The sequence below is a fragment of the Panthera leo genome, chromosome B4 (assembly GCF_018350215.1).
Source record: "Panthera leo isolate Ple1 chromosome B4, P.leo_Ple1_pat1.1, whole genome shotgun sequence".
NCBI lineage: Eukaryota > Metazoa > Chordata > Mammalia > Carnivora > Felidae > Panthera > Panthera leo.
The window spans coordinates 46585149-46609345 of record NC_056685.1 but is presented as its reverse complement, the minus strand read 5'-3'; the positions used below and the strand labels follow the sequence as shown (position 1 = coordinate 46609345).

General features: G+C 45.0%; 1 protein-coding gene across 1 annotated transcript; it reads right to left on the bottom strand.

Annotated features, from left to right (window-relative positions):
* Nucleotides 1–2110: 2110 nt before the first annotated feature.
* EMP1 (epithelial membrane protein 1) lies at nt 2111–22699 on the bottom strand. Its single transcript, XM_042945856.1, has 5 exons — nt 22503–22699; nt 7284–7396; nt 5598–5694; nt 5343–5483; nt 2111–4400 (listed from the first exon to the last, which is right to left on the bottom strand). Exons 2-5 carry the CDS (start codon nt 7359–7361, stop codon nt 4234–4236), a joined length of 483 nt encoding a protein of 160 aa, XP_042801790.1. The 5' UTR covers nt 7362–7396; nt 22503–22699; the 3' UTR covers nt 2111–4233.
* Between the last annotated feature and the right edge of the window lie 1498 nt (nt 22700–24197).

Below are 24197 nucleotides of genomic sequence, written 5' to 3'. Positions count from 1 at the left end.
CCACCACCTTACCCCGCTCCCCCCTGTTCCCCAAAATCTAGGCTTCTTTTAACCTCATGTGTACTTTTTTTTTTTTTTTTTGGCTAGGGAATTTTGTCTGTATTTTGGTCTATTCTATTTCTTAGTAAACATAGGAGAGAGCTTCTCTGTTTAAGTATGGAGTCCTGCACAATACTCTCTTTACTGTTCATATACCTTCATTCAAGGCCCTCTGGAAAGATCTCTCTGTGCCTGAAAGTCAGTGGGGTTTGGCACAGAGACTGTAATGGCTGAGTCCAATGTAGAATGGTGTAGCTATCTATTGCTCATTTGACACCTCACGTTTATCACTTTGATGAATAAAAACGTCGCCACTTGCCTGCAGCCCCCATTCTTGAGCAGTAATGGAGAGCTCTATAGCTTATCTTCCTGATATTCATAAATTTGGACCAGTTTCACCTAAGAGCACTTTCTTAACCACCTTAATTCAATTTGACTCTACCTAAGACATTGAACTTAACAAATGTTGATTAAGCTCCACTATAAAAGGGACTCTGACAACTTCCTGTCTTTTCATAGGATATCTAAGATCATCTTTGAAGTTAACCCCGTGTCTTACTCTTTCACTATTTGAACTAAGTATCAACTGTAAACATAAAGATTTCCACTGCTCAAGCTTCTTTTAAATTATTTCTGAGAATGTTTGTGCCTTATCCTTAATAAGAATGTTTCCCCGTGATGCTTTATTTTGTGTCACATTGGCTGAGCCATAGTGCCCAGACATGTGGCCAAACATTATTCTGGATGTTTCTGTGAGGGTGTTTTGGATGAGATTAACATTGAAATTAGTGGACTCTGAGTAAAGCAGATTGCCCTCTATAATGCGGGTGGGCTTCATTCAATCAGTTGAATAGAACAAAAGACTGACCACCTCCACCCCCCAAACAAAGGAGAATTCTTCCGGCAGGCAGTCTTTGGATTTGAACTACAGCATTGGCTCTTCCCTGGGTCTTCAGCCTCTGCCAACCCTATTCTCACTGCAGATTTTGAACTTGCCTGCCTCCATAATCATGTGAACCAATTTTTTAAAATAAACTTACACACACACACACACACACACACACACACACACACATCCTATTGGTTGTTTTTTCTGGAGAATCCTGAATAATACACTCCCATTCATCATCCAGGTCTTTGAGGTGGAAGATTTCATCTTGCAGAAAAGTTTTGAAAGCTTATTGGAGATTCTGATTAAAGATCTAGAGAAGGAAGGGGAAAAAAAGGATGCTCTGGAGGTCTGATCCACGGCGAGGCAAATGACATGAGGGAAAGAATGCTAGGGGGAGCTAAGGGAGAGAAATAGCCTCTTATGATAGTATCCCAGAAATAATCTAAGAAATTACATAGGTCTCTGAGAGAGTATTAATAATCAATGCGCTTTGATTAATTGACTTGAAGATATGTTGAAGTTGCATTTTCAGGTTCCATTGTGTATACTCTCTGGGTATTCCTTGTGTTGTTACCTCATCCAAAACCGCAGGGGACTGGCAGAGTGCCTACTCCACATTAAAATCATTTGTATGATATGGGTATTGACATGATGCTAGGATACACAGTATCTACCCTGCTTTTCCACTGTTAATTCCAGTCTTTATTATTCACAGAAAGCAGTAAAGCTTTCCTTTTCTCATCTGGCTCCTACAGATATGCCCCAGTTTATGCAATGAATGGGTTTCTGCAAAGGCATGTATGTGATGCTTATCTTTGTGAATTGCTTTATATTTTGAAGACACGTTAGACGAATTGTGTTTCAAAGAAACTTTATGAGTATCTCACTTCTTAATGTCATAAGTCATTCTGATTCAAGATCATAACATCTCTCTAATGTATTAGCTTACAAAATTCTGGTTTTTGCTTGAAGAGGTTTAATTAAAGCAAGATAAAACTACCTAATAATGTTCACTTGCTGAGTTGCTGTAGAAATGCCTAACGTATTACCAGAAGGTAACTTAATGTCTCCAATAAATGCCAAGTGGTCCAAACCGCACTGACTGACAACTTAATTAGGTATAAATGTCATGATTATTCCTCATCTCTTGCATTTTTTAGGAAGAAAACATTCACACGGTGAAGGGAATCAGAATCTATTTTTATATCCCTAGAGTTATAAACATTTGTATCAAAATATTTACAATTATAGTATATGAAATATCAATCTATTGAAGAAGAAGCCAAATACAGTACTAGATCAACCCACCAAAGTAATGCAAATTACATGAGACATAAATGTCACAGAAATAAAGTAAAAGACAAGGCAATACATGGTTCACTCCAGTCATAGTTCGACTTTCCAACCTAATGCAAGTATCTCTTTTGGGCATATCTAATATGTAAGTGTGTTTCTGCACATAAGACAGCCTTCTCTAATCATGTGATGATTAAGTCACAATTAAAAAGGTCATCGTCCCGCAGTTTTGGCTTGCCGTCTCTCTACCCCCAGCCACGATAATCTGGTGGCCTGCCCTCAATACTCCCTTAACCAGAATGAACACAGAGAAATATACTTAGTCATAGTCCTTTTACATAAATACCACTAGTCATGGCATAACAACTCCCCAAAGAGGAAAATCATGTGAGAAACGGGATAAGGAGAGAGCTGGGAGAAGGAAAGTAGGCAAGATGTCTCAGATTCTCCCTGGGCTAGATCTTCTCAGGCAATAGAGGAAGTGTCTTCCCATAACAACCCCTTTAGACAGAATCTGAGATGGCTTGAAACAGCTCCTCCAGGCCAGAGCAATGCCTGCTTAACCAGGAATAACATACTGCAACTAAGTCCTATATAGAAATGCTCCTATGGCAACAGACAGCCAGTTACCATCTGATTGGGTACCACAAGAGTTTTTGCTTTTTTTTTTTTCCTTAAAGAAATTATCTGCCCATCACCTATATTTTTAATTATCTCATGGGAATTTTCTAACTTTCCTGGGAATGCAGGCCCTGTATTCTTACCACGACCGAAATCTAGTATGCTTAATACTTCACAATTATATAGCACCTTTAACCCAAGGATCGATTTGGTTTTGGTTCGTGTGTGTTTTACTAAGCTTCCAGAACGGCCCTGCATCACCTGTGAAGTGGGATAGGCAGGGCCTCTGAAAGTGACTACTCCAGGCAGAGTCAAAGCGAGAGCCACCGCTGAGCCTAGGAGTCCTGATCCCCAATGTGTATAATTAGACAAAACATCCTCAAAAGTTATCATTGAGAGGGAGGGTAATAAATCGTGTCACAGGGAACCGTGTCCATCTCTCTCCCATCATGTACTTAAAAGAAATACTGACTGTATGGACAGGGGGTCCTAAAAACATAACCCTACTGTAGCACTGTCACAAAACTGCCCCTTGGTCCCATAACTTGTGTGGTACTTTCACCACTGAATTGGTCACTAGTGGCTTTACAGATCGCCAGAAGAGCTGCTTTGGCTTTAAGCAAGAGGCCTAGCAAAGTCCATAGCGAGAGGTCTCCATGAGGGACAGCCGCGTGAGGTCTTGTCTGAGTTCTGACCATCCCCCAGGCCTTCCACTGTGAAAAGTTCTCTTTCTTGGTTTAAGCAATCCACCCATTTGGCCTTAGGACTGTATCTCTTTCTCCCATTTTTGTCACAAATACCACTGAGTTCCACAGAGTTAAATATCTGTTCTAAAGAGGGATAATGGCTCACTGGCCAGAACCCTCCTGTAGGTCCTTCAGACTGGAATGTGATGTTTTGTTTTGGGTCAGAAAGGCGGAATGGCTTCCAGGCTTAGCATATTCAACCCCAGAACAAGATCTGCTCTTGCTGGAACTTGTACCGCTATTTTAACTTGATGCAATAGGTCTGAGGACCGCAGTGCGAGACCCAGAATTCAGCCTCAGGAGTGGAGCCAGTGGTGTGGCAGCTGATGGGGCCCCAGCGTGTGTAACTGAGGACAGTTGGAGGCCAAGTGTGGTGGCTGGAGAGAGGCTCTCCTGGGGCCCGCATCAAGGGAGCAGCAGAGTACTAGCCAATTACTTTCTCCTAAGGGCAGGGGCTCCACCATAGAGAACCTCCTCAGGAATGGTTTGGATTTCAGCCTCTCCCACCCTTACTTCCCCTCCCCGCCCCCCGCCCCTCTCTTGGTTTTTCCTGCATGGCATCGTCCACTTCCCTCCCAGATTCAACGGCTTCCTTCTCCCCACCCCCACCCCCCCGGATCCCCATGAATTTGTTCAGCCTTATTTCTTTCTCAGGACCAGATAGAGAATGCCAATGATGAAGCTAAAGCAGAAGCAGATCCAGGTCAGGATGAAGGAATAGCCATGGTGACTCTTCATGTAAAGGTTTCCGTAACCACTGGCATAATGATGAGTATAGATGGACACCCCGACCATAATGCACAGCCCTGCAAGGGGGGAAAAAAAAGTTTAGGTTGGTTGGTTTGTTTGTTTACATTAAAACAAAGAAAAAAGATTGTATAATTTTTATTTATTTTTTTTAATTTTTTTTTTAACGTTTATTTATTTTTGAGACAGAGACAGAGCATGAACGGGGGAGGGTCAGAGAGAGGGAGACACAGAATCTGAAACAGGCTCCAGGCTCTGAGCTGTTAGCACAGAGCCCGATGCGGGGCTCGAACTCACGGACCATGAGATCATGACCTGAGCCGAAGTCGGCCGCTTAACCGACTGAACCACCCAGGCGCCCCGATTGTATAGTTTTTAAAAGATCCTATTTCCCTCATCGGGAGGATAAAATCTGGCCATTTAGCCCCAAAGTGTTGTTCTTATGATTTGCCCTGGACCAACCTCGATGGTTTTGTTGGTAAACTAGAGGTGTTTGGGCCCTCATATCTCTACTGCTCTGAGAAGCTAAAAGTGTGAAGCAAAACACAGAACTTCATGTCCACCACTCAGCTTTCCCTTCTGGACCCCCCGCGTATGTAGGCAGGCTGCCCAGGATACAAAAGAACACAGCCTCTCACCAAATTCTGTGTGTTTGGGAAGAAGGACGAAGAATAAGAACAGCACTAAGGCCATGCACTGAGGCAGTGGCTTCGGCTCTCTAAGGACCACCAGCTTCCTGCCCTCAAGTGTCCACTGTACAAGGACTAGCGACAGGGCAGCCCCAGGAGGGCAAGGTTTAAACAATGAAGCAACTGACAGCACTCATTCCAAGCAGCGATCAGGGGTTCTCAAAAAGAGAACAAACAACCAGGGGACAAAGCTGTCCAAAGTGACTTCACTGAGCCATGTGCTTGTCTGTCCGAGTTGCCGGGAGCACCCTCGGTAAGACCCACATAAAAGCATTTCCTGCACGAATGGGAGCCCACCACTGCGATACTCACAGCACACCAGCATAGTGGCCCCCGAGAGGAAGAAGCGGTTTCCCTTCTCCATGGTGAAGAGCTGGAACACGAAGACCACGAGAGAGATGACGGAGAAGATGATGGAGAGGATCATGAAAGCCTGCACGGCCTTGAGGGCATCTGTGGACACAGGAGGAGGAGAACAAGGGTATTAGACTGACTCGTCCCGGATGGGCTGGACTTTTCTCTGATCACGCCAACCCTCAGGACCAAGCACAGACCTTGAATACATACCTTCATCGGCATACGACAGGGCTCCATCACAGTTGCCACCCGTACAGTTTTTCCAAAGGCCTACCGATGTTTTTGTATCATCTGAAACCACCCAGACCTGAAACCAAAAGGAAACAAACAGTGGTTGAAAAACACCCTCTGCTTTAAAAGAAAAAGAAATAACAAATCAGATTTGGGCCGGGATCGAATCTTAAGCAATACACAGTACTGAGCCACAAATACGGCTCAGCACCCCCAACCCTTGGTGGAAATGAGATGTGACTCAAACCGAAGTCACAAAGGTCCCAAGAGGAAAGATGGAAGAGTGTGTGGCTAAAGACAAATCACACAGCTTCTCTGGGGCTGCGTGTCAAGAAGCCACTTTCATCTAAACAGAAGACTGTCGAGGCCCCTAAAAGTAGAAGAGTGACCAAAACGTATTCCCCAAGGCTCACTGTGGTGCCGGTGTCCCTTCCCACCTGGACCAAGAAAAACCATTCTTCTTCTGAAAAACAAGCATCCACTTGCCCACACACAGCACCTGTTAGAATGAGCATTGCTGGAAGGGCACGTCCAAGAATGTGTGATCACCTGCTCTTGATTCAAGAAGCAGCTAGGTGCCAAGCCCTGTATTAGGAGCTGATAATTCAGGCATTCAGCACTCTTGGCCTCCACTTCTGCGGTTTGAAGTCGTTCACTGGGCTTGTCGTTATTCTCAGAGACTTAGGGGCTGGTGTATAGAATGGCCAACCTACAGTCTGGAGAAGGCCTCATGGATGGGGATTCTGTCTTATCAGAGTTGTACTTAAATTAGCCCTGCTTATGATCACACACCCCCGCCCCCCAATGTTAGCAAACTCTTCTATCTGAACTTTAAAGCCCATTTGTTCTTTAACTGTAACATGGACCTAAAGAGATTCTGGAACCACCGTTGGCCCATCTAGTGACGGGTGGCCTTGATTTTTGTGTGCGAGGAGCTGTCTTGTCTCTTTCTGAGAAAAGCGCAACAAAAGCAAATGTGATGCTATCGACTACCACTAGAGGTCAGAGTAGCCCAAGCTTCGGAGAGAAAAGGCTCCTGCTACCTCCATATTTTTATGTTGTTTTGTTTAAGTGAGTTAATTCCGTGGAGCCAGGTTAATCACGCAAAATGCCACTTTCACGTGCTACTCTCAGCTCAGAATTTGAATGTATCAGTCTGGCAACCACAGCTTCTCATCCTCTCTCTCCCATCTATCCTTCTAATCAAGGTTCCCAGACGGAAGAGAAGTTCTGCTCCTGCTGCATACATGGCTGTCCTCATTCCGCCCTGAACAAAGGTTCTCCCTCAAGGAGGCAGGCACCTCGGCTGGCTAGCGCTCCTGCCTGGAACGCGTCGCTACTCCTTCCTCGATTCATCTCCTGCCAAGAGACCCCGCCCATCTGCCCATCCTCCAAGCTCCACCTCCGGAGAAGATTCTGCTAGAGCCTGAAGAAGTCTCATTGTCTTCTCCAGCCCCTAGACACCTAGAGCCCTGGCTGTTGACACTGGCTTTTATCCCCCCGCTGTTTAATCGTTGGAAGTGCGCGTGTGTGTTTATTGTTTTCCACAACTAAACTGTATATTCACAAGGGGCAGGGGTTGTGGCTCAAACTTCTTTTATAGCGCTTTATATAAGTATCCAAATAACTTCTGGGTGAATGAATGAAAAAAAGAACGTTACTCACATTGGCAATGGTGGAGACAAACAACATGATGACAGTGGCGATGTGGACCACAAAGATACCAGCTAGTAATACCAGCATCTTGGCTTTTTGATGCTTCAAGAGCGAAGAGAATTCTGAAAAGACAGAAGGCAAAGGAGGGGAAAAAAGGTTACTGTCAGTTTCAGTAAGATGATTCAGCTTTCCCACATGCGTGGACTATCTGCTAAAGTCAGGAGGAGCTGCAATAAAAACCATCACAATTTCATTATAAATTCCTAGAAACATCTTATTAACCTAGTTTCCTAAGTGCCTATTCGTCTGCTTACATACACCTCAATAGAAACATAATTCCGCTTCTCAAGGATTTATATACTCCTCTCTCTAATACAGCCTGTTTCAAAAAAGAAAAGCCCACATTTTATCACCGTTGGTGTTTTATCTCGTTTGTGGTGTAAGCACCAAAAAGTAAAACTTGGATTTTTAAAAGGCCTTTTCACAGTTGTAATTTCCAGGTCTCTGTGCAACGATGTCATATAAATTTCCATTTTCCACTGAGGAAGGGTCCGTGCCTCTATCAAACTGCTCAGCCAGTGATATTAATAGAAGTGGATTCCTTCTACAGAACAGCAGCTATTACTATGCCCAGAGACTGAATAGGCCACTAATTTGATCCCGGGTGAGCTATAAAATGTGAGAGCCACAACTTCTGTTATTATAATGTTGTTTGGTATTCAATAATTATAACAACCTAATTACAGTTTAATGGTCTGATCACCTACTGATTGAACATTTCAGATTTGTGTTACTGCACCTGAGCCTTTGGGCTGTGTGTGGCTCATGGGAGGGACTCTGCTATTTGTCTAGGGCACAGTGCTGTATTTCTGTTGATGCATGATGTCGATTCTGGGGCTTTAGAAGCATGCAGGCTGAAACACCACTAAAGGTGCCATCTATTTGTGCATGACATTTACACAAAGTCCAATCCTTCAGGACCCAATGGAGAAGACAGGCAAATGCATAAATCACGTGCTAGGAGGACTGGGAAGTAATATGCATTAAGAATGGGTATGGATGGGGCGCCTGGGTGGCGCAGTCGGTTAAGCGTCCGACTTCAGCCAGGTCACGATCTCGCGGTCCGTGAGTTCGAGCCCCACGTCAGGCTCTGGGCTGATGGCTCGGAGCCTGGAGCCTGTTTCTGATTCTGTGTCTCCCTCTCTCTCTGCTCCTCCCCCGTTCATGCTCTGTCTCTCTCTGTCCCAAAAATAAATAAAAAACGTTGGGAAAAAAAAAAAAAAGAATGGGTATGGATAACAAAAGCGTTCAGCCATAATCTCCGCAGAGGAGAAAAAGGGAGCCCACTGATCATAAAGAAAATACGCAGGATGCACACGGGAGTGGCTATTCTGATTTATGTCAGCTGCAGAGGGAGTGCTTTATCATGCCCACAATAGTTACGATGCAGTATAGGCTCAAGGGACTTCAAAAGGAAAGGGCTGGAGGTTATTCACAGCAGAGTGGATATGTGGATGTCCCCACCTAGGAGGGGATGGCTGTGCACATCCTGCAATTGTCCTGCTTCTCTCTCTCACTCCACCTAATTTAATTGAAGCTTTGAGCGTGCTTGAGCCACTTTCCTGCTGTCCCAGGTATTTCGTGGCCAGCACTGATGCTATCGTCCCAACACTTCAGGTGCCTTTTATCTCCTCTCACTTTCCTCGTCAGTACTCAAAGTCTACAATGTTCTAAAACAAACAAACAAAACCCCACAAAGTCTAGAATGTTCTAATGTAACTGAGGGAGACTTGCTCTTTACAGGCCAGGAATGAGAGGCAGACACTGGCTTCCCCTCCGTGCATCCCAACTGTCTCCAACAACCCCTGCCTTCCTTCCCAATCCCAACACTTCCCTTCAACCCAGACTACTTTGTAGGAATGTGTCCAATTTCACTGTGAATGACAAAAATCATGAAGTTTATCCTGCCGCTTCAGGGGAGAGCTTGGAGCTTTCATGCCTGCTATTAATAATCTTCCTACACATTCAAATTTATTTTTGCTTTTCGCAGGTTCGTGCATACCTCCTCAATTTTCTGCTTGACTTTAATGCACAGTGAAAAGAGGTTTCCGAATTAAACAGGTGGAATTAGAATCATATAAGATCACTTGACCTTTCAGTCTCAGTCTCCTCTTATATAAAGTGGGGGCTGCAATGTTAATTATACAGGGAGACAGGAGGGTTAAACTGGATCATGAAAGTAAAACTAGCCCAGTGCCTGCCCCATGGCAGGTGCTAATAGGGCGGCTTTGGTTGTGGCTATTAGTATTCCTATTATTATTCTATGAAACTGAGAGTGGCTGTTGCCAATATAACCAGTCAGTCACTAGGCTGCCCTATGAGAAGTACAAGTAGTAGGATATCTTCTATGTACATCACAAGGCAGTGTGTGCAGATCATTTTGGGCTCCTAGAAACTGTCATTATGCCTAATACCTGCCCCGTGAGTGGGGAGACCACTAAGAACACACCCTCAGGAATCAGAAGGAGAAAGCTCACACCATCCCTGGATCCTGATCTTGACCTTCATGGGGAAAGGAAATGGCTGACTTCAAGGGATTACAAATTATTACATAACGAGTCATATGTTTAATCCTCCTTGGGCTCTATAAATGCTTTTTTTATTCCTTTGGCTTCTAATTGACAAACACCCTCCTCCTAAAAGTGGGAAAAGATTGAGGGGCCAAGAACAGAATACAGTACACCAAATGAGGCTTCTTAAAAGAGGTGGAGGAAACATCACAAGTTCCCTGCCTTGCATGCTGTTGGGAATTCAGTAGAAATTTCTGCCCCCTTGGGTTGCTATGTAACCCTCCGAAGTAAGTCTGATTCCTTTCATCCCTGCTCAGCTTACACTCTCCATTTTGATGACTTGAACATTATTGCATTCCATACACCCTCCTCCTACTGCACATCCACCTCAGCCCACCCAACTTACCCCTCAGCCTCTTGATCTCTCTCCTGATCTGGAAGGTAATGGCCTTATGAAGGAGAGGTCCTATAGTGCCTTGTCGTGTAGTATTCCCTTTCTCCAGGGACTGGTACCTTCCCTTGTGTTTTGTGTATGCTCTGCTGTTTTTTCCTGGCTGCTTTAACCTTCAGGCCAGTCATCTGCAGATGCTCTCCTTGCCTGCTGTAAGCATTGTTTGCTCCCTGGACTGAACGTGGTGTGATTTAACTAGGTGTGCTCTGGTCTGCTTGTGAAATGAGACCTGTAGCCACTGCCACCAGAACCAAGGCTGGATCTCACTCCTGATCTAAGCCAAAGCCCCACCTGATCATTATTTCCCTGCCTGTGCAAGCCGGAGGAGTGGGTGGGGGAATCAAGCAAAGAAGTGACTCTCTTTCATCTTACATTCCTGTGATCATGCCACATCTATCCTCTGAGGAAAGGAGCAAAACGTCTTGAATTAGCAAGAGTGCTTAGTGTATAGAACACATAATTTCCTCTGCTTTTGGCTGCTGTATCCAACCAGAAGTAAGGGGTATTTAGCTGGAGATAGCACATAATACATATAACTTCTCCATTTTTTCACTGCCCCCAATTCGTCAGGTTTTATTAGTGTCATCCATTGTCAGCTTAGGAGGGCTTCCATTGTTTTCAGTGGCCCTCTGTAACACATTTGGAAACAGAATAAACTATCTTCTTAAATTTCTCATCTGGATTGTTCCTAGTAACCCAGTCCCTATACTAGAGTATCCCCAGCACAGAAACCCTCACCCAGAGGTGAGGTGGCAGAGGAAATCTTGATGTGTTCATAGACAACCATTCTACAAATGGGTGAATGTCTGGAGATCTAATAGCAGAGCAGAATGGGAATAAATAACAGAAGTTCTCGTGCTCTTAAACCTTCCGCCCACCTTCTACCAGCAGTGCAGCTTGCAAGGAGACTCATTCCCTACCTGGGTATGTATCTCACTTCATACAAAAGCACTGAAAAGAAACTATTTCTGAATATCCATATCATTGGAAGTATTGACTGTTACAACTTTTTTCCTTGGCAGTTGGTTTCACTAAAACAATAATTGGCTTCTGCCTCAGACCTCTCTAAAATGCTTTGGATGGCACTCTCCAGTGGAAAGCATACTCTTAGTCACAGCTGGGCAGCTCAAACCAGGAAGTACAAAATAACAGCATTGCAATTCTAAATAACTAGGTGCAATGCCTAACCTTCAGAGCATTTGGTGCATTGGGCAGTCCCAAAGTTTGTCAGTTGGTTGTTGGGGACTCCCATAACATTATTTATGGTACTTAAACCTAAGCCAACAGAGCTAGTGCACTCACTGTGTTCTTAAAGGCTAGGACATCCACTGACTGTTCTATGCGAGTTGCAAGAAACATATTTCTCCACCCATCACTGTAAGCAGAGTAGGATTTCTTGAGACAGGGGTGCTCAGGGATATGATTGGGCTGAGCAGGAAACTGAGAAAAGCATGGGAGGCATGAATTGTGACTCTAGAGAGAAGTTGAGTATTAAAAGAAAAGGAAGTTTGAGACTTAGAGCCACACAGCAGCTCTCTCTCCTTTTCTCCCAAACACACAGACCAGCCAGTTCCCTTTCCACCACCGCCATCTTTTATTCCTGACCATGCTTCCCCTTTTCTTCTCAAATTGCCCAGCCCACATAGGAGCGGCAGTCTTTTTTATGCTCCTAGTCCCAATGCAAATCTCACAACACTCACCATTCTAGGTTTGCATTAAGTTCTTTGCTAAAAGAAAATTATCACAGTTAGTGGAAATGACCTTGAGAATTACAAATTCTATAAGGTAATTGGAGCTCTAAATGACTACCTAAGGTGGGGTGGGGGTAGGGGGGATAACTGTCGTCTCCAGGTTGTCTCCATCCACTTAAATCTTTATTGGTTTCTTGCCTTCCTTTTATGCCCTCCAACTCCCAAAAAATATGAAAGAATCAAAGGAACATAGCTATTGAGACTGCTTTGCCTTAATTTTTAGGATGCTCTGACCACGAGAAACAAATCAGGCTCCTATGGGCACCTTTCCTTTTCTGATGGGTACGTAATACTGCAGAGACTTTGAGAACAATTGACTTCTAAAGATACAGAAGAGGAGTTTAGATGTTGGTAATTTGGCTCCATGGTTGTTAAGCTTGGGTCAGATAAGTTCTTCCCACCACAGTGTATGTGTATTTATTGAACTGCCACCACCAGAGTCTGGGGGATGCAGTTCTTTAAGGGTGGTGGTCTAAGTCACAATAACTGGGAGCCACACAATAGAATAGGACAATGACAAACCCACTCTTCCAGCAAAGGAAGTGGTGGAAATCCTGGGCTTCAATCACTGAAGAACTAGCCAGAGCTTGGGGGTACAACATAATCAGAAATGGGGGTGGAGGGTGGGGAGGTCGGAGGCTATGTGAGCAGAGAGGGAGTCGCACAGAGGTCAAATGTCCCCCATTCATTTGAGAGTGAGTGAGATTCTCCCGGACAAAGACACAGGGAGGCATCCTTTACCAGATGGTGCAAGAGAGCTTTCTGAGAACATGTGAATCAGCTGCCTAGCACGAAGACAGCTTGGTCATTTTCCTGACAGCCTTGTATAACCCAAGCTTCTCTGGGGAGAAGGGAGAAATCATGGCCAGCTGCCAAATTCCCCATCTCTCCTTCCTTTCATCCCTATTTTATAGCTCAAAAAACCATAGTCAGGTCATGGGTTCTTCCTCCATTATTTATCCCTCATCCACCCCTTACTTTCTGTTCGCCTTGTCCTTGCCCAGTTCAGATCCTAACCTGGACCACGGCATCAGCCTCTCCGGTGGTCCTCCTTCTGAGCTCTTCCTTCTCTGCTGTACCTTCTATGCCACTTCGTTATCTGACCTTGTCACTCCTCTGCTCAAAATCCTCCAAGCACCTCACCACCCCCTCCACCAACCACTGGAAAAGAGGCTCCAAACGCCTTACTCCGGCCCTGGGAATCCTGAGGATTTGATTTCCAAAGAAAGAGCCCTGCTTTCAAGTGTGCTTCCTCCAGGAACTACCTATCAAAATTTTTTCAAAGAAGCTCAAATCCTGCCTTCTCTAAGAAGGCTTCCCGGATACATAAGTCAGAAGTAGTCATTTTCCCCCACTGTGTAATAACCTTACATAGCTCTTTATTAAAACCACTAGGGGCAATCTGCCTGGTAACAAAATTACTTATGGTAATGTTTGGCTCTCTCACCCCTAAGATTCTAAGTTTCCAAAAGGAGAGTCTTGTCTATGACAGGTATCAAGTAAACTTCCATTCAGTTAGCAAATAAATGCTATTAGGAAGGCTATATATAGCCTTCCTAATAGCATTTATTTATATATATAAATATATATATATTATATATATATATATTTTACATACACAAACTTTAGTCTTTTACAATTTGAGAAATCATTTGTACATGATTATAACTACGTATTGAGCATATTATTATATGCAAGCTCCATGTTATATATTCCTATGTAAATACTTATGTAAACATACGAATATTTTCCTGAGTAATTTTGACATTTGAACATACAAGGGTATATATGTGTTTGTTGCCTTTTATTTAAGAGGATATAAGTGAATGCAAAGAAAATATCTTAAATTTCTAACGACTAATTTGTCCACAGATTTAACTTTTCTATCTTTTTAAGTTACAGAATCTCTAGACTGAGAAGGGGGCCTTAAAATTTCTCCCTAATATATGAACCTCAGCTACAAATCCATACCATGGAACTATCTAAGTCGTGCTTAAACTCCTCCAGTCACAGGGAGCTCACTACTTGCCAAGACCCTCCCATTAGAAACGTCCTTCTGACAATGCATCAGAATCTGCTCTTGGCAACTCCTACCCCTTATCTTAGTTCTGCCCTTAATCTAAAGCTGCCTCTTCAGGGGCGTCTGGGTGGCTTAGTTGGTTAAGCATCCGATTTTGGCTCAGGTCATGATCTCACGGTTTGTGAGTTCGAACCCCGTGTCAGCACAGAGCCTGGAACCTGCTTCGGATTCTATGTCTCCCTCTCTCTCTGCTGCCACCCTGCCCTCTCTTTCTCTCTCTTAAAAATAAATAAACACTAAGAAAAATTTTTTTAACAAAATAAAAAATAAAGCTGCCTCCAGGCATTCTCTAGAATGGTCACCTTTGAAGCAGCATTTCCATGCTATCAAAGAAGTAACCAAAGGACATCACCGTAGATCCCTAAATCTCAATCACGTCATAATACGGTCTTGATTTTATTCGACTTTAGACATGACTCTGTCTTTTCATTGGATTATGTTTTCCTGATTGTGAAATCTCCGTGCCTTTCTGGGTAACTGTAAACTTTGAAGAAAGCTTTCTCACACCATCTGACCAAAGACGTAGTACTTCCCGCGAGGCACGAGAAAAGATGAAAGATGAAGCTGCCCTTGATCACATGATTTCCCTGAGTCAGCCTCTATCTCTGCGCCACCTCCCTTAGCGTGACACCCAACGGTGGCTGCTTGCTGCTCCTCCGTAAGGACACTGTGTAGAGTGGCAACACCAAGCCTTTCTATCCTCCTCAGGATCATTCTGCTTTGGTTGGTTTGTTTTTGATGTGTTTGTGTCCCATCGAGGATCATTTGGGTTGGCAAAGTGGATGTCCATTTAACACAAAAGCAGAAAAGGAAACACTCTCTTTTGGGAGCAGTCGGAGAGGATGTGTCCGGAGGAGGAAAAGGCTGGGATTAAAAGCAGGTTGAGTGGATGAGACCTTAGATGAGCTTTTCTGGCCATTGTTATTGTTGTTTTATGTCAAGCGTACTTTCCATTCTAAATATTGTTTTTACGTAGGGGTGGGAGAGGGCGGTGTTAATTTCTCCGTGGGAAACATGTGGAGAGAAAGGATCCCAAAGGGCCATTTCCTCCTGCCTCTGGATGTCTGATGTTTGGTGTGGAAGGAAAGAATTTCAGGTTATATCTCACTATAGCTACATCATCACGGGGCCTGATGTTTTTACATGCAGAGCAGCTTATGACCAGGAGAAACATCAGGAATCAAGCTGCAAAACTACATGCTCTAGGGGAAACAACTATTTTTTTCATGGTCCTGGAGGAAAGGGGGCTCCATCTCCCAAACGTGGTCTATCGATAATAAATGGGGGTTATTAGAGAAAGAGTAGTGTTTTGACTGACCTTGATATAAACTAGCACAAACTCTTGCATAGTTAGGGATGAAGAACCAGGGGGTGGGGGTGGGGGAACAAGCATGGTATGGAAAAAAAAAGGAAGGAGAAAAGAAGAAAGAAAGAAGAAAGAAAGGAAGAAAGAAGGAAAAAAGGGAGAAAGGGAAAAAGAAAGAGAAAGAAAGAAAGAAAGAAAGAAAGAGGAAGGAAGGAAGAAGGAAAGAAGGAAGAAAGGGAAAAAGAAAGAAAGAAAGAATGAAGAAAAAGAAAGAAAGAAGAAAAGAAGGAAGAGAAAGAAAGAAAGGAAGAGAAAGAAAGAAAGAGAAAGAAAAAGGAAGGAAGGAAGGAAGGAAGGAAGGAAGGAAGGAAGAAGGAAAGAAGGAAGAAAGGGAAAAAGAAAGAAAGAAAGAAGAAAAAGAAAGAAAGAAAAAAAGAAGGAAGAAAAAGAAAGAAAGAAGAAAAAAAGGGAAGGAAGGAAGGAAAGAAGGAAGGGAAAAGGCAAGCACCTATTAGAAAACCAAAATCTCCAACAAATTCTGCCTCTAACTTCTGACTTTGGGAAAATCACATCACCTCTCTGGTTGGTGCCTCCTACAGAGAAAGAGTATGCAGTGATAAAGAACATGGACTCCAGGTTCAAATCCTGATTCCATCCCTTCTGTTTTTAACTTCAGTTTTGTGGAGGTATAATTAACATGAAATTGTAAGACATGTAAAGTATACATTGCGGTGATTTGTTGACTGCAGCACTTCTTAACCGTGATCTGTAGACCTCAGAGGGCTAGCGTGAGGATTGAGGGGCTCGTGCCTGACAGAGCAAAGGCTAGATGGCTGTTGAGGATTCTTTTTGTTCCTTTACGTGAGATGAGAGGCTCAGGCCGGCCAAATGGACTTTCAACTTCTCTGGCAGAATCCAAGGGCTGACGACTATGCTAAAAACAAACAAGTAGCATGAATCTTGCTTTTGCAGATGCTCCCAAGGAGAATAGCCTCTCTCTCTCTCTCTCTCTCTCATTTCCTCTTGTCCTCCTTTGTGTCCAAGCAGGGGGTGGATCTGGCAACATCTGCAAAGGCTCAGGCCAGACCTGGGCTGTGATGCGGGGACCAGCCCACGCCCCCAGACCGCAGCTGGCCAGGCCGCTGGGGCGACAGGCCCCAGGGTGAGGACAGAAGCTGTGGTTGTCTTCTGCTTCTGACAAAAGAGGAGTGTCCTGGCCACCAGAATGTCTTTGAGGGAGAGGTTGCCAAGACAATAACTAGGGTCTGGGAAGAAAATCAAGGTGTGGCCCAGCCCAGGGGCACTTGGGCGGGTCGACAGTAGGTGGCGGCAGCATGCTTCAACCAGCAAAGCTGCCTGGAGAGCCCGCAGGGCCGGGAGGGAGGCCGCCAGAGGCAAGTGTGCTGGGGGGGGGGGGGGGGGGGGGGGCGGCACAGGCCTCCTAACTCTTTGTGAGTTGTGAGAGCGCTTGTTTAGAGGTGTGGAGGTTCTTTAGTCCAGTCCCTGAACCAAGGAGAAAATGCACCTTCCCCGGAGCTAAACCAGAACAGGGAACTGAAACCCACCGTCTCGCACCCTCCAGGCCGGGCCTCCTCCATTCCAGCATGATCTTCTCTCTCCCGTATTTGTCTCAGGGTTCAGCAGACGTTCTAGACCTTCTACCATAGCTACCCTTCACTCTGTTCCTTCCACCACCTCCTGGTTCATCAGAGGGTCAGCAAAACAGTGCCGGGGGCAGCTGCTTCTTCCTGTCATGTTGCTAAGGAGGCCCACAGCAGAACCACCAAAAGTCCAAGACCAGATCCCCACACTGCAAATTCTAAGACACGCTTCCAACGTTCCATCCTGGCCCCCACCCACAGCACAAGCGTCCCTTCTCCACCAAAGCCACATCCGGCAAAGGGAAGCCGGGACGCACCCGCCAGCCTAACTCACCATTCCAGGATACCAAACCTCTCTCCAGTTCCCCATCTCCAGCACCCCCGCCCCCAAAGAGGGGCCTTTGATTATTTGAGAGAAGTCAAAGTATCAAGGACTTCATTTTGCTTTTAGCTCTGATCGGAGCCTTCTGAAAAGAGGAAAAACATCAAGGGAGATCATTGCCCTGTTGGCATAAATTTTCAGTGGAAATTCAAATGACACCAAGGATGTATTGACCAACATTTGTAGCTTGGGCAACAAAGGTTCTTCACAGGGGACAGAGAACAAAATATTTGACCCTGAGGAATGTTCAGAAACATTGAAGGGGGGGAGGGGTGTTCCCCAGACAAGAAGGGAAGGAAATAGGGTGGGATCCTCCCTGCACTTCTCCCTGTCTTTCTCTTTCCGCAGCGCTCTTTCTCCCTCTTCTAGAACTGTCCAGTGGCACTTCTTCTTCTCCCTCAACACACAAGCCTAAGGAAACACCTGCCTTTGCACCCGCTCCCTCTTCCTCCTCTACGACTGTTCTATTCGACTATTTGAATTTGAAGATTCTAAGATTCGCTCTCATCCACACCTTTACCGCCACACCCTCACGCTGCAAGGTCCCCCTCCCAGACAAGAGGGTGGAGCTCCTTTCCCAGGACCAGCTCAGTTTCTTCCTAAACCTGGTTTGGTTACTGGTGAATCCTTTTTTGTTGTCAGTGTCTTAACAGGCTTCTATGGCCTGCCTCTTCTCATCTGAGCTGGCGCCCTTTGTGTGTAATCAGTCAAACCTCTTCCTTTTCTTCCAAGAGCTGGGTGAATCATTACTATCTGATGACAAGGTGAAAGGAATCTCAGAGCAGATGAGCCCAGGAAGCTGCCTGGACCCTCAACCTTGTGTAAAATACCTTGCGATGCAACACGATGCCTCAGTTAACTTTTCTCCCAACTTTTATGGATTGAACTATCAGCATGAGCCAAGGGATTCCTCAAAAAGGGATGATAAGACCTTAGAACAATAAAATTTCAGAGCCACAGGGAGGCCGTGGAGACCATCAAGCTCTGTTCCCTCCATGAAGAAGACAAGTGACTTGCCCATGGTCACAGGACAGAGTGGGGACCAGACCACAACCCTCCCTCCCCTATTCAGCCATGTTGCATCTGCCCCGAGATTCTTACCACCACTTTCAACCTATGCCTGTGTTCTCAATTTTAACTACCCCATTTGAGGGAAGAATTCGTGAAACAGACTCAGGAAATACGAAAGCTGCCACATCCACATCAAGTCAATGGTACCAAGAGCGGGGGAGTCCATTTTAGTTCCAGGGAAATGCCCATTTCCAGAAGAAAATGCTGACCCAAATATTTCTTCAAAGGAAGAGAGAGAAACAGAGATCTCCACAAGGATTTGTACTTTTATCTTTATGCTTCAGTGTCAGTGGATCTCTCAGTTAAATTGAAAGAAATTATTTCAGGGCACCAGGGACTGATGTATCACAAAAAGTGGTCTCAAGACATATGTGTTTGGGGGTGGGGTATTGTGAATTCAAGCAATCAAGGCTCCCTTGATTACTGAACAGAAATCCGGGATCATCTAAGCAGAACTGGGAAGAGTCTTGGAAAAGAGAATTTCACGGTCAGAAACTTTCAGATCTACACTGGCTAAAGGTTATGAGCTCTTCTCCAGGACTGACATCCATTGTGCTGGCCAAGCAATTAGTCTGGGGTTATAATGGATTGGCAGCGTGTTCCTGGAGCTATCATGACAGGTGGTAACAATGTAAAGGTGTGAGCTACGTGAACTATAAACCAAGTTACGGGATAACCCTGGCAAGGCCAAGTTCGAAGCCTGTGCCTCTGGTATTAGATTGATTGATTTAACCATCACCTCCATAAGTAGCGACTGGGTGTGTCCCCTCTGGGTCTGTACATCCGAGAGTCCCAAATGTCTCTGAGCTTTTGTGTTCGGCAGCCTTGGATATACTCGTGGTAAGTGAAAGAAGAAACCATATTCATGTGTTTAGAAAATGAAATCCCTCAGAATCAAATCCTGTGGGTATGGCTGACGACGTGCATAGTTGTAAAGTTTTAAAAATGCTTCCTGCTCTCTCGGAGTCTTAGGTAATAATGATAATACCAATTCATCAAGTTTTATCCATTGAACATTAATTAAGGGTTAAGCGTTTAGAGAGTAAGAGTAGAGCGACAACAAAAATGGAAGAGATATTTTCTGCATGCCCAGGAACAGAACTAGGAGCACAGTATAGAAGTTATAGAGACGCCAATTGTGCTGAATTTAAGAAATTCTAATGATTAGAGTTGTCTGGCAAAGTGGGCGGGTGGTAGTGGGGGAGCATGGAGATTCTCACTCGGAGGTAGTGAGCACCCCTATTCTGGAAATTTTAAGGAAATGTAAAGTGGCCATCTGTCCAAGGTGGTGTAAAAATAGGATTTCTGCATATGGTGGAGAATGAATGAATTGATCCTCAGACTGAGAATCTCCCTCAAACTGAGAATTTGATGAACAAAATTAAAGACAAAGTGTAACTAAATTTGCCGTGTGCCCTTTTCTATGGCCATTTGTCGGATATACTTCCTATCGGGCTCTGAGGAGTCTACAGGAAAACATTTTGCTTCATCTATAAGCCTTCTAGGTCGCTGACTGCTGTCTCTCCATTGATCCCTGTGCATCTGGCATGAACCAACCCCCCACTGCACCCTCCACACCAAGCCAAGAGGGTCTGCATCCCAGGGTGGTCTTTATGGAGCCCACTCACAAGGCCCCCTGGAGTCTGGATGGCCCCTGGGAACTGGATAGGCCTGAGCTGGTCTCAGAAGGAAGCAGGAAAGAGTTGAGAAAGTCACAGTAAGTTTTTCTAGCGGCCAGTAGAAGGGATGCCTTTCCTTTCCTCAGAGATGTGCCCTGTAGTCCTGGGAAGTAGCCAGCATCTGTTCTGGGATGCGATCTGCTCTGGGTTGGCCCTTGATGGCCTTGTGCCAACTCTCAGGACAGTTTAGTGCCCTCAAACAATGTAAAATCTGGGGGGTCCTCTGACCAGGATGCCAGACCGGATGTCCTGCAGCCCTCCAGACAGCACTCCACCCCCGCCCCATTCTTCAGAGTCTGTGGTGGAATTCAATCCGACTCTGAGGTTGGGAGGCTGCAGGGGGAAAAAATAACCCTCACATTTCAGTATTTTCAAAGACTTAGAGCTGAAATCCAGAAACACTCCTGCAGCTAGGGAGCTCCCTCACTACTTCTTAGAGGCAGTGGGAAAGGCAAGAATTAGAACAGCATTTCAACAATTGCCCTAAAACTCCAGGAAATAACATACAGCGTATTTTCTCACTGCTAGAACTACAGTGTAATGTGAAATACACACACAAAAAAAATGCAATTTGTGATGGTCGACACTCCCAGATTTGTCAGTATTTTCTATGTGCTGACTGGATAAATATTGCTTATAGCTTTAAGTTACACAGAACTACGAGAAGATTCATGCTGGATTCATAGAATACCATTACTATCAACTTAATAATGGCTTCCTTGAATCCACATCCATGTAATCTGGAAATAATAAACATTTTAAGCAAATGTGGGAGTTCCCTGCATCTTGAAAAGTTTCCCTTGCACTTAGTTAATCATCCCCTCGAGGGCAGTTTTACGAGGCGCCTTGTCTGTACAATGTACACAAGCTGATTGCATTGAAATCGTCTCTTCCAACGAATTGCATTTCTAAAGGAAAAGCCTAATTTCATCTGACAAGCTGAATCCTGTCATTTTCCTCATCTTGTTTATGTGGAGGAAAAATAAAACCAGTATCTATGTTGAAATGGGCCACACCTAGGCCAAAATGCTAACTTAAAAATAAAACAAATCAGGGGCGCCTGGGTGGGCTCAGTCAGTTAAGCGTCTGACTTTGGCTCAGGTCATGATCTCACGGTTCATGGGTTCGAGCCCTGCATTGGGCTCTGTGCTGACAGCTCAGAGCCTGGATCCTGCTTCAGGTTCTGTGTCTCCCTCTCTCTGACCCTCCGCCCCCCCTCAAAAATAAATAAACATTAAAAAAAAAAAAAGCAAATAGAAATCACCCTTCTTCTTTTCTCCAGACTCTCTTTACCATTAATACTAGTGTTTGCGTTTGCACAACCACATTCTGGAAGAGCGAGAAGATAAAATGTTCCAAAGCAATCACTGCCTTCCATGCCGAAAACTTCCACATTCAGCTAAAAAAAAAAATTATTTTCTTATTTCTGATAATAATGATTATTTCTCTCCACTCAGAACTAAAGTTCAGCTGTTTCTGGGGTGGAAGCACAAAGCCATTCACCATTTTTCTACACCAGATGAAGTTCCCCTGCCCCACCCTCTCCTGCAAACCCAGTTTCCCTCCCACCTCTCCCCATCCTCTACATCTGGCCAGGAGACATGGAGCTCTGGAATCCACATCAGGCTGATTCCACCAAACGCAACTCTCCCGCATTTTCTCTGACACACCAGTTGATTCCCAACCCGCCCGCTCCCCCCCCCCCACCTCCCTGTTTTCTTTAAACAAACCAACCCCCTCCTCCCATCCTGTGGGGAGAAAAAACACATTTAAACAGAAGTGAATGGACAAGCTAAAAGAGCAGGAGCAAATGCAACAACTAAAATAAACAGAAAAGCACGTATCTACCTATCATCCAAAAGAGACCAGCAAACGACCAAGAGAAACAACCCAAATCCTGAAGCAATTGAATCCAAACGGACAAACTGGAAAGCATCTGGCAAGTCGATGCGCCCTTTCAAAGGCATGTAGTGTTTCCCCATGAAGAATGCCCTATCCTGGCGTGTTCCAAAATCCCTGCTCCCTCCACATTTCAGAGCAAGGACCCAGTTACTGCAAAACATAATCACAGCCCAGTCCCGCAGACTTACCCCCCACCCTCCACCCCGGGGTCCCCCAAACTCCCGGTCAAAAGGCATTTTTCTGAACCTTATGGAAAAAGTTGTCTCAGTATCCACTTTCAGCCAGATGTTTCAAAGAGTTCAATTCAGAGACTCATAGACAAATAGCTACAGGGAAAAAGAAAACGCGGAGCTTAGGTGACGAGGTCAGAAGAAGGAGAGCAGAGAAGGAAAGAAAGTTTGCCAAGCTTCCCCGCAGCGCTGGAAGCTGTCCTACCTGAGGGTCCTAAGCGACAGAGGCGCCCTGAGGAGCTGGTGGCTGCCTGGTCCGCTCTTCTGAAGGTATGTGACCACAGTGAGGGGAGGGACCTGCCTCCCGAGGTTATAAGTTTCCAGCGCTAGTGTGCTGGGGTGTGTGATGGGCGGTTTCTTTTCACTGCGTTTTAAAGGAGTTTCTATGAATCAGTCTGCCTTTAAAAAAAAAAAAAAGATTTGTTGGTAAGCTACGCCCTGCTAGGTTGGCAGTTGGTCAAGAGAGGCTGGGAGTGAGCCATCAATTCAAAGAAGCCTGTTTAGGCTCCCTCTGACTCACACACACACAGACCACAGTGGAAAAAGGAGTGACATTGCTTCAAATGAGTACTAGGAGTCACACAAATAGATCTATTTACCGAAGCCCGTTCCTCCTCACCAAAAAAGAGACATGGTTACCATGGGCATAGGCAAACACAACTTATCTGTCCAAATGTACATCTGGGGAGGAGGGGGCGAGGGAACAGGACAGAGCCCTGCCCGTTGAAATCATCAAAGGAGATTCCCCTTCCTCCTCCCATGCCTAATGCATCCGGGTTGCCAGCCATCAGAAATGATCAGATTCAGGTCCTACTTGCTTGCCTGCCTCACTTAGGTGCACCGTCCTAGGGACAGCTGCCCTGGGAACCAGAACAGGACAAAACGCGAGCCCTCGTAATGCCTCTGAATGATGGAGCGCTGCTTCAACAGCAGACTGGTCTCTAATTACGCTGTGTGAATGAATGCCCATGTGGACTCTTCACATTCAGGAGCAAGTCCTCTAGTTAAGAACTTTGCTCTCTGATCTCCATGTAATAATCATCTGGACCTTGCTCCGCAGTTGAGCTTCGCAGGGAGGGGCCCTGGAAGTCACTTGGTCCTATAGCCAAGGCATTCCACTGGAGAAGAGAACTCAGATGCCACAGTGCAAGCCCAGCTCTCCACTTACTGGCTGTGCGGCTGTGATAAATCGGCCTCCCCAGGCCTGTTTCCTTGTGCATCAGATGGGGGCAGAAAGTACCCATTTCACAGAGCTGCAGTGAGAAATAACACGGAGAGAGCTTATGATAATGCTCGGCACCTAGTGAGCACTCAGTAAATGTTAACTATGATTATTGGACTGAAGGAGAAACTCAGGCCCAGAGAGGTGATGTGACATATCCAAGGAGCCACCATAAATTATTAGCTGCAGCTTGGATCCAAGTCTGCCACATCCAGGCAACTCTATTTCTGTTCCCTGTTGCATCGTGACAACCTATTTTAATTTTAATCCAAATTATTCTTTTACAATTATGCATTTATTCAACCGACATATCTGCACGTTGCCACGCATGAGGCACTGTTCAGAGCTCTGGGTCACAGATGTGACCAAGATCCCTACCCTCTTGGGACTTCTATTCCATAGGAGAATAGAGGACAGACTGTGGCTATTCACCAAAATGTTGATAAAATTACATGGTAAAATTAATAGGTGAATTTCAGTTTCTTGTGGGTCACATTTCCAAATCTTCTGCAATGAACCTACATTACTTTGTTTTTTAGGAAAAATATTTCAAAGTGGAAAGGAGAAAATATTTGCTGAAGTGGATGCTGGGGAAAACACACACACACACACATGCAGGCACGCATGCGTGCACACACTGATTTAATACTGCATCTTCGCAACCCTTGAAAACTGAAT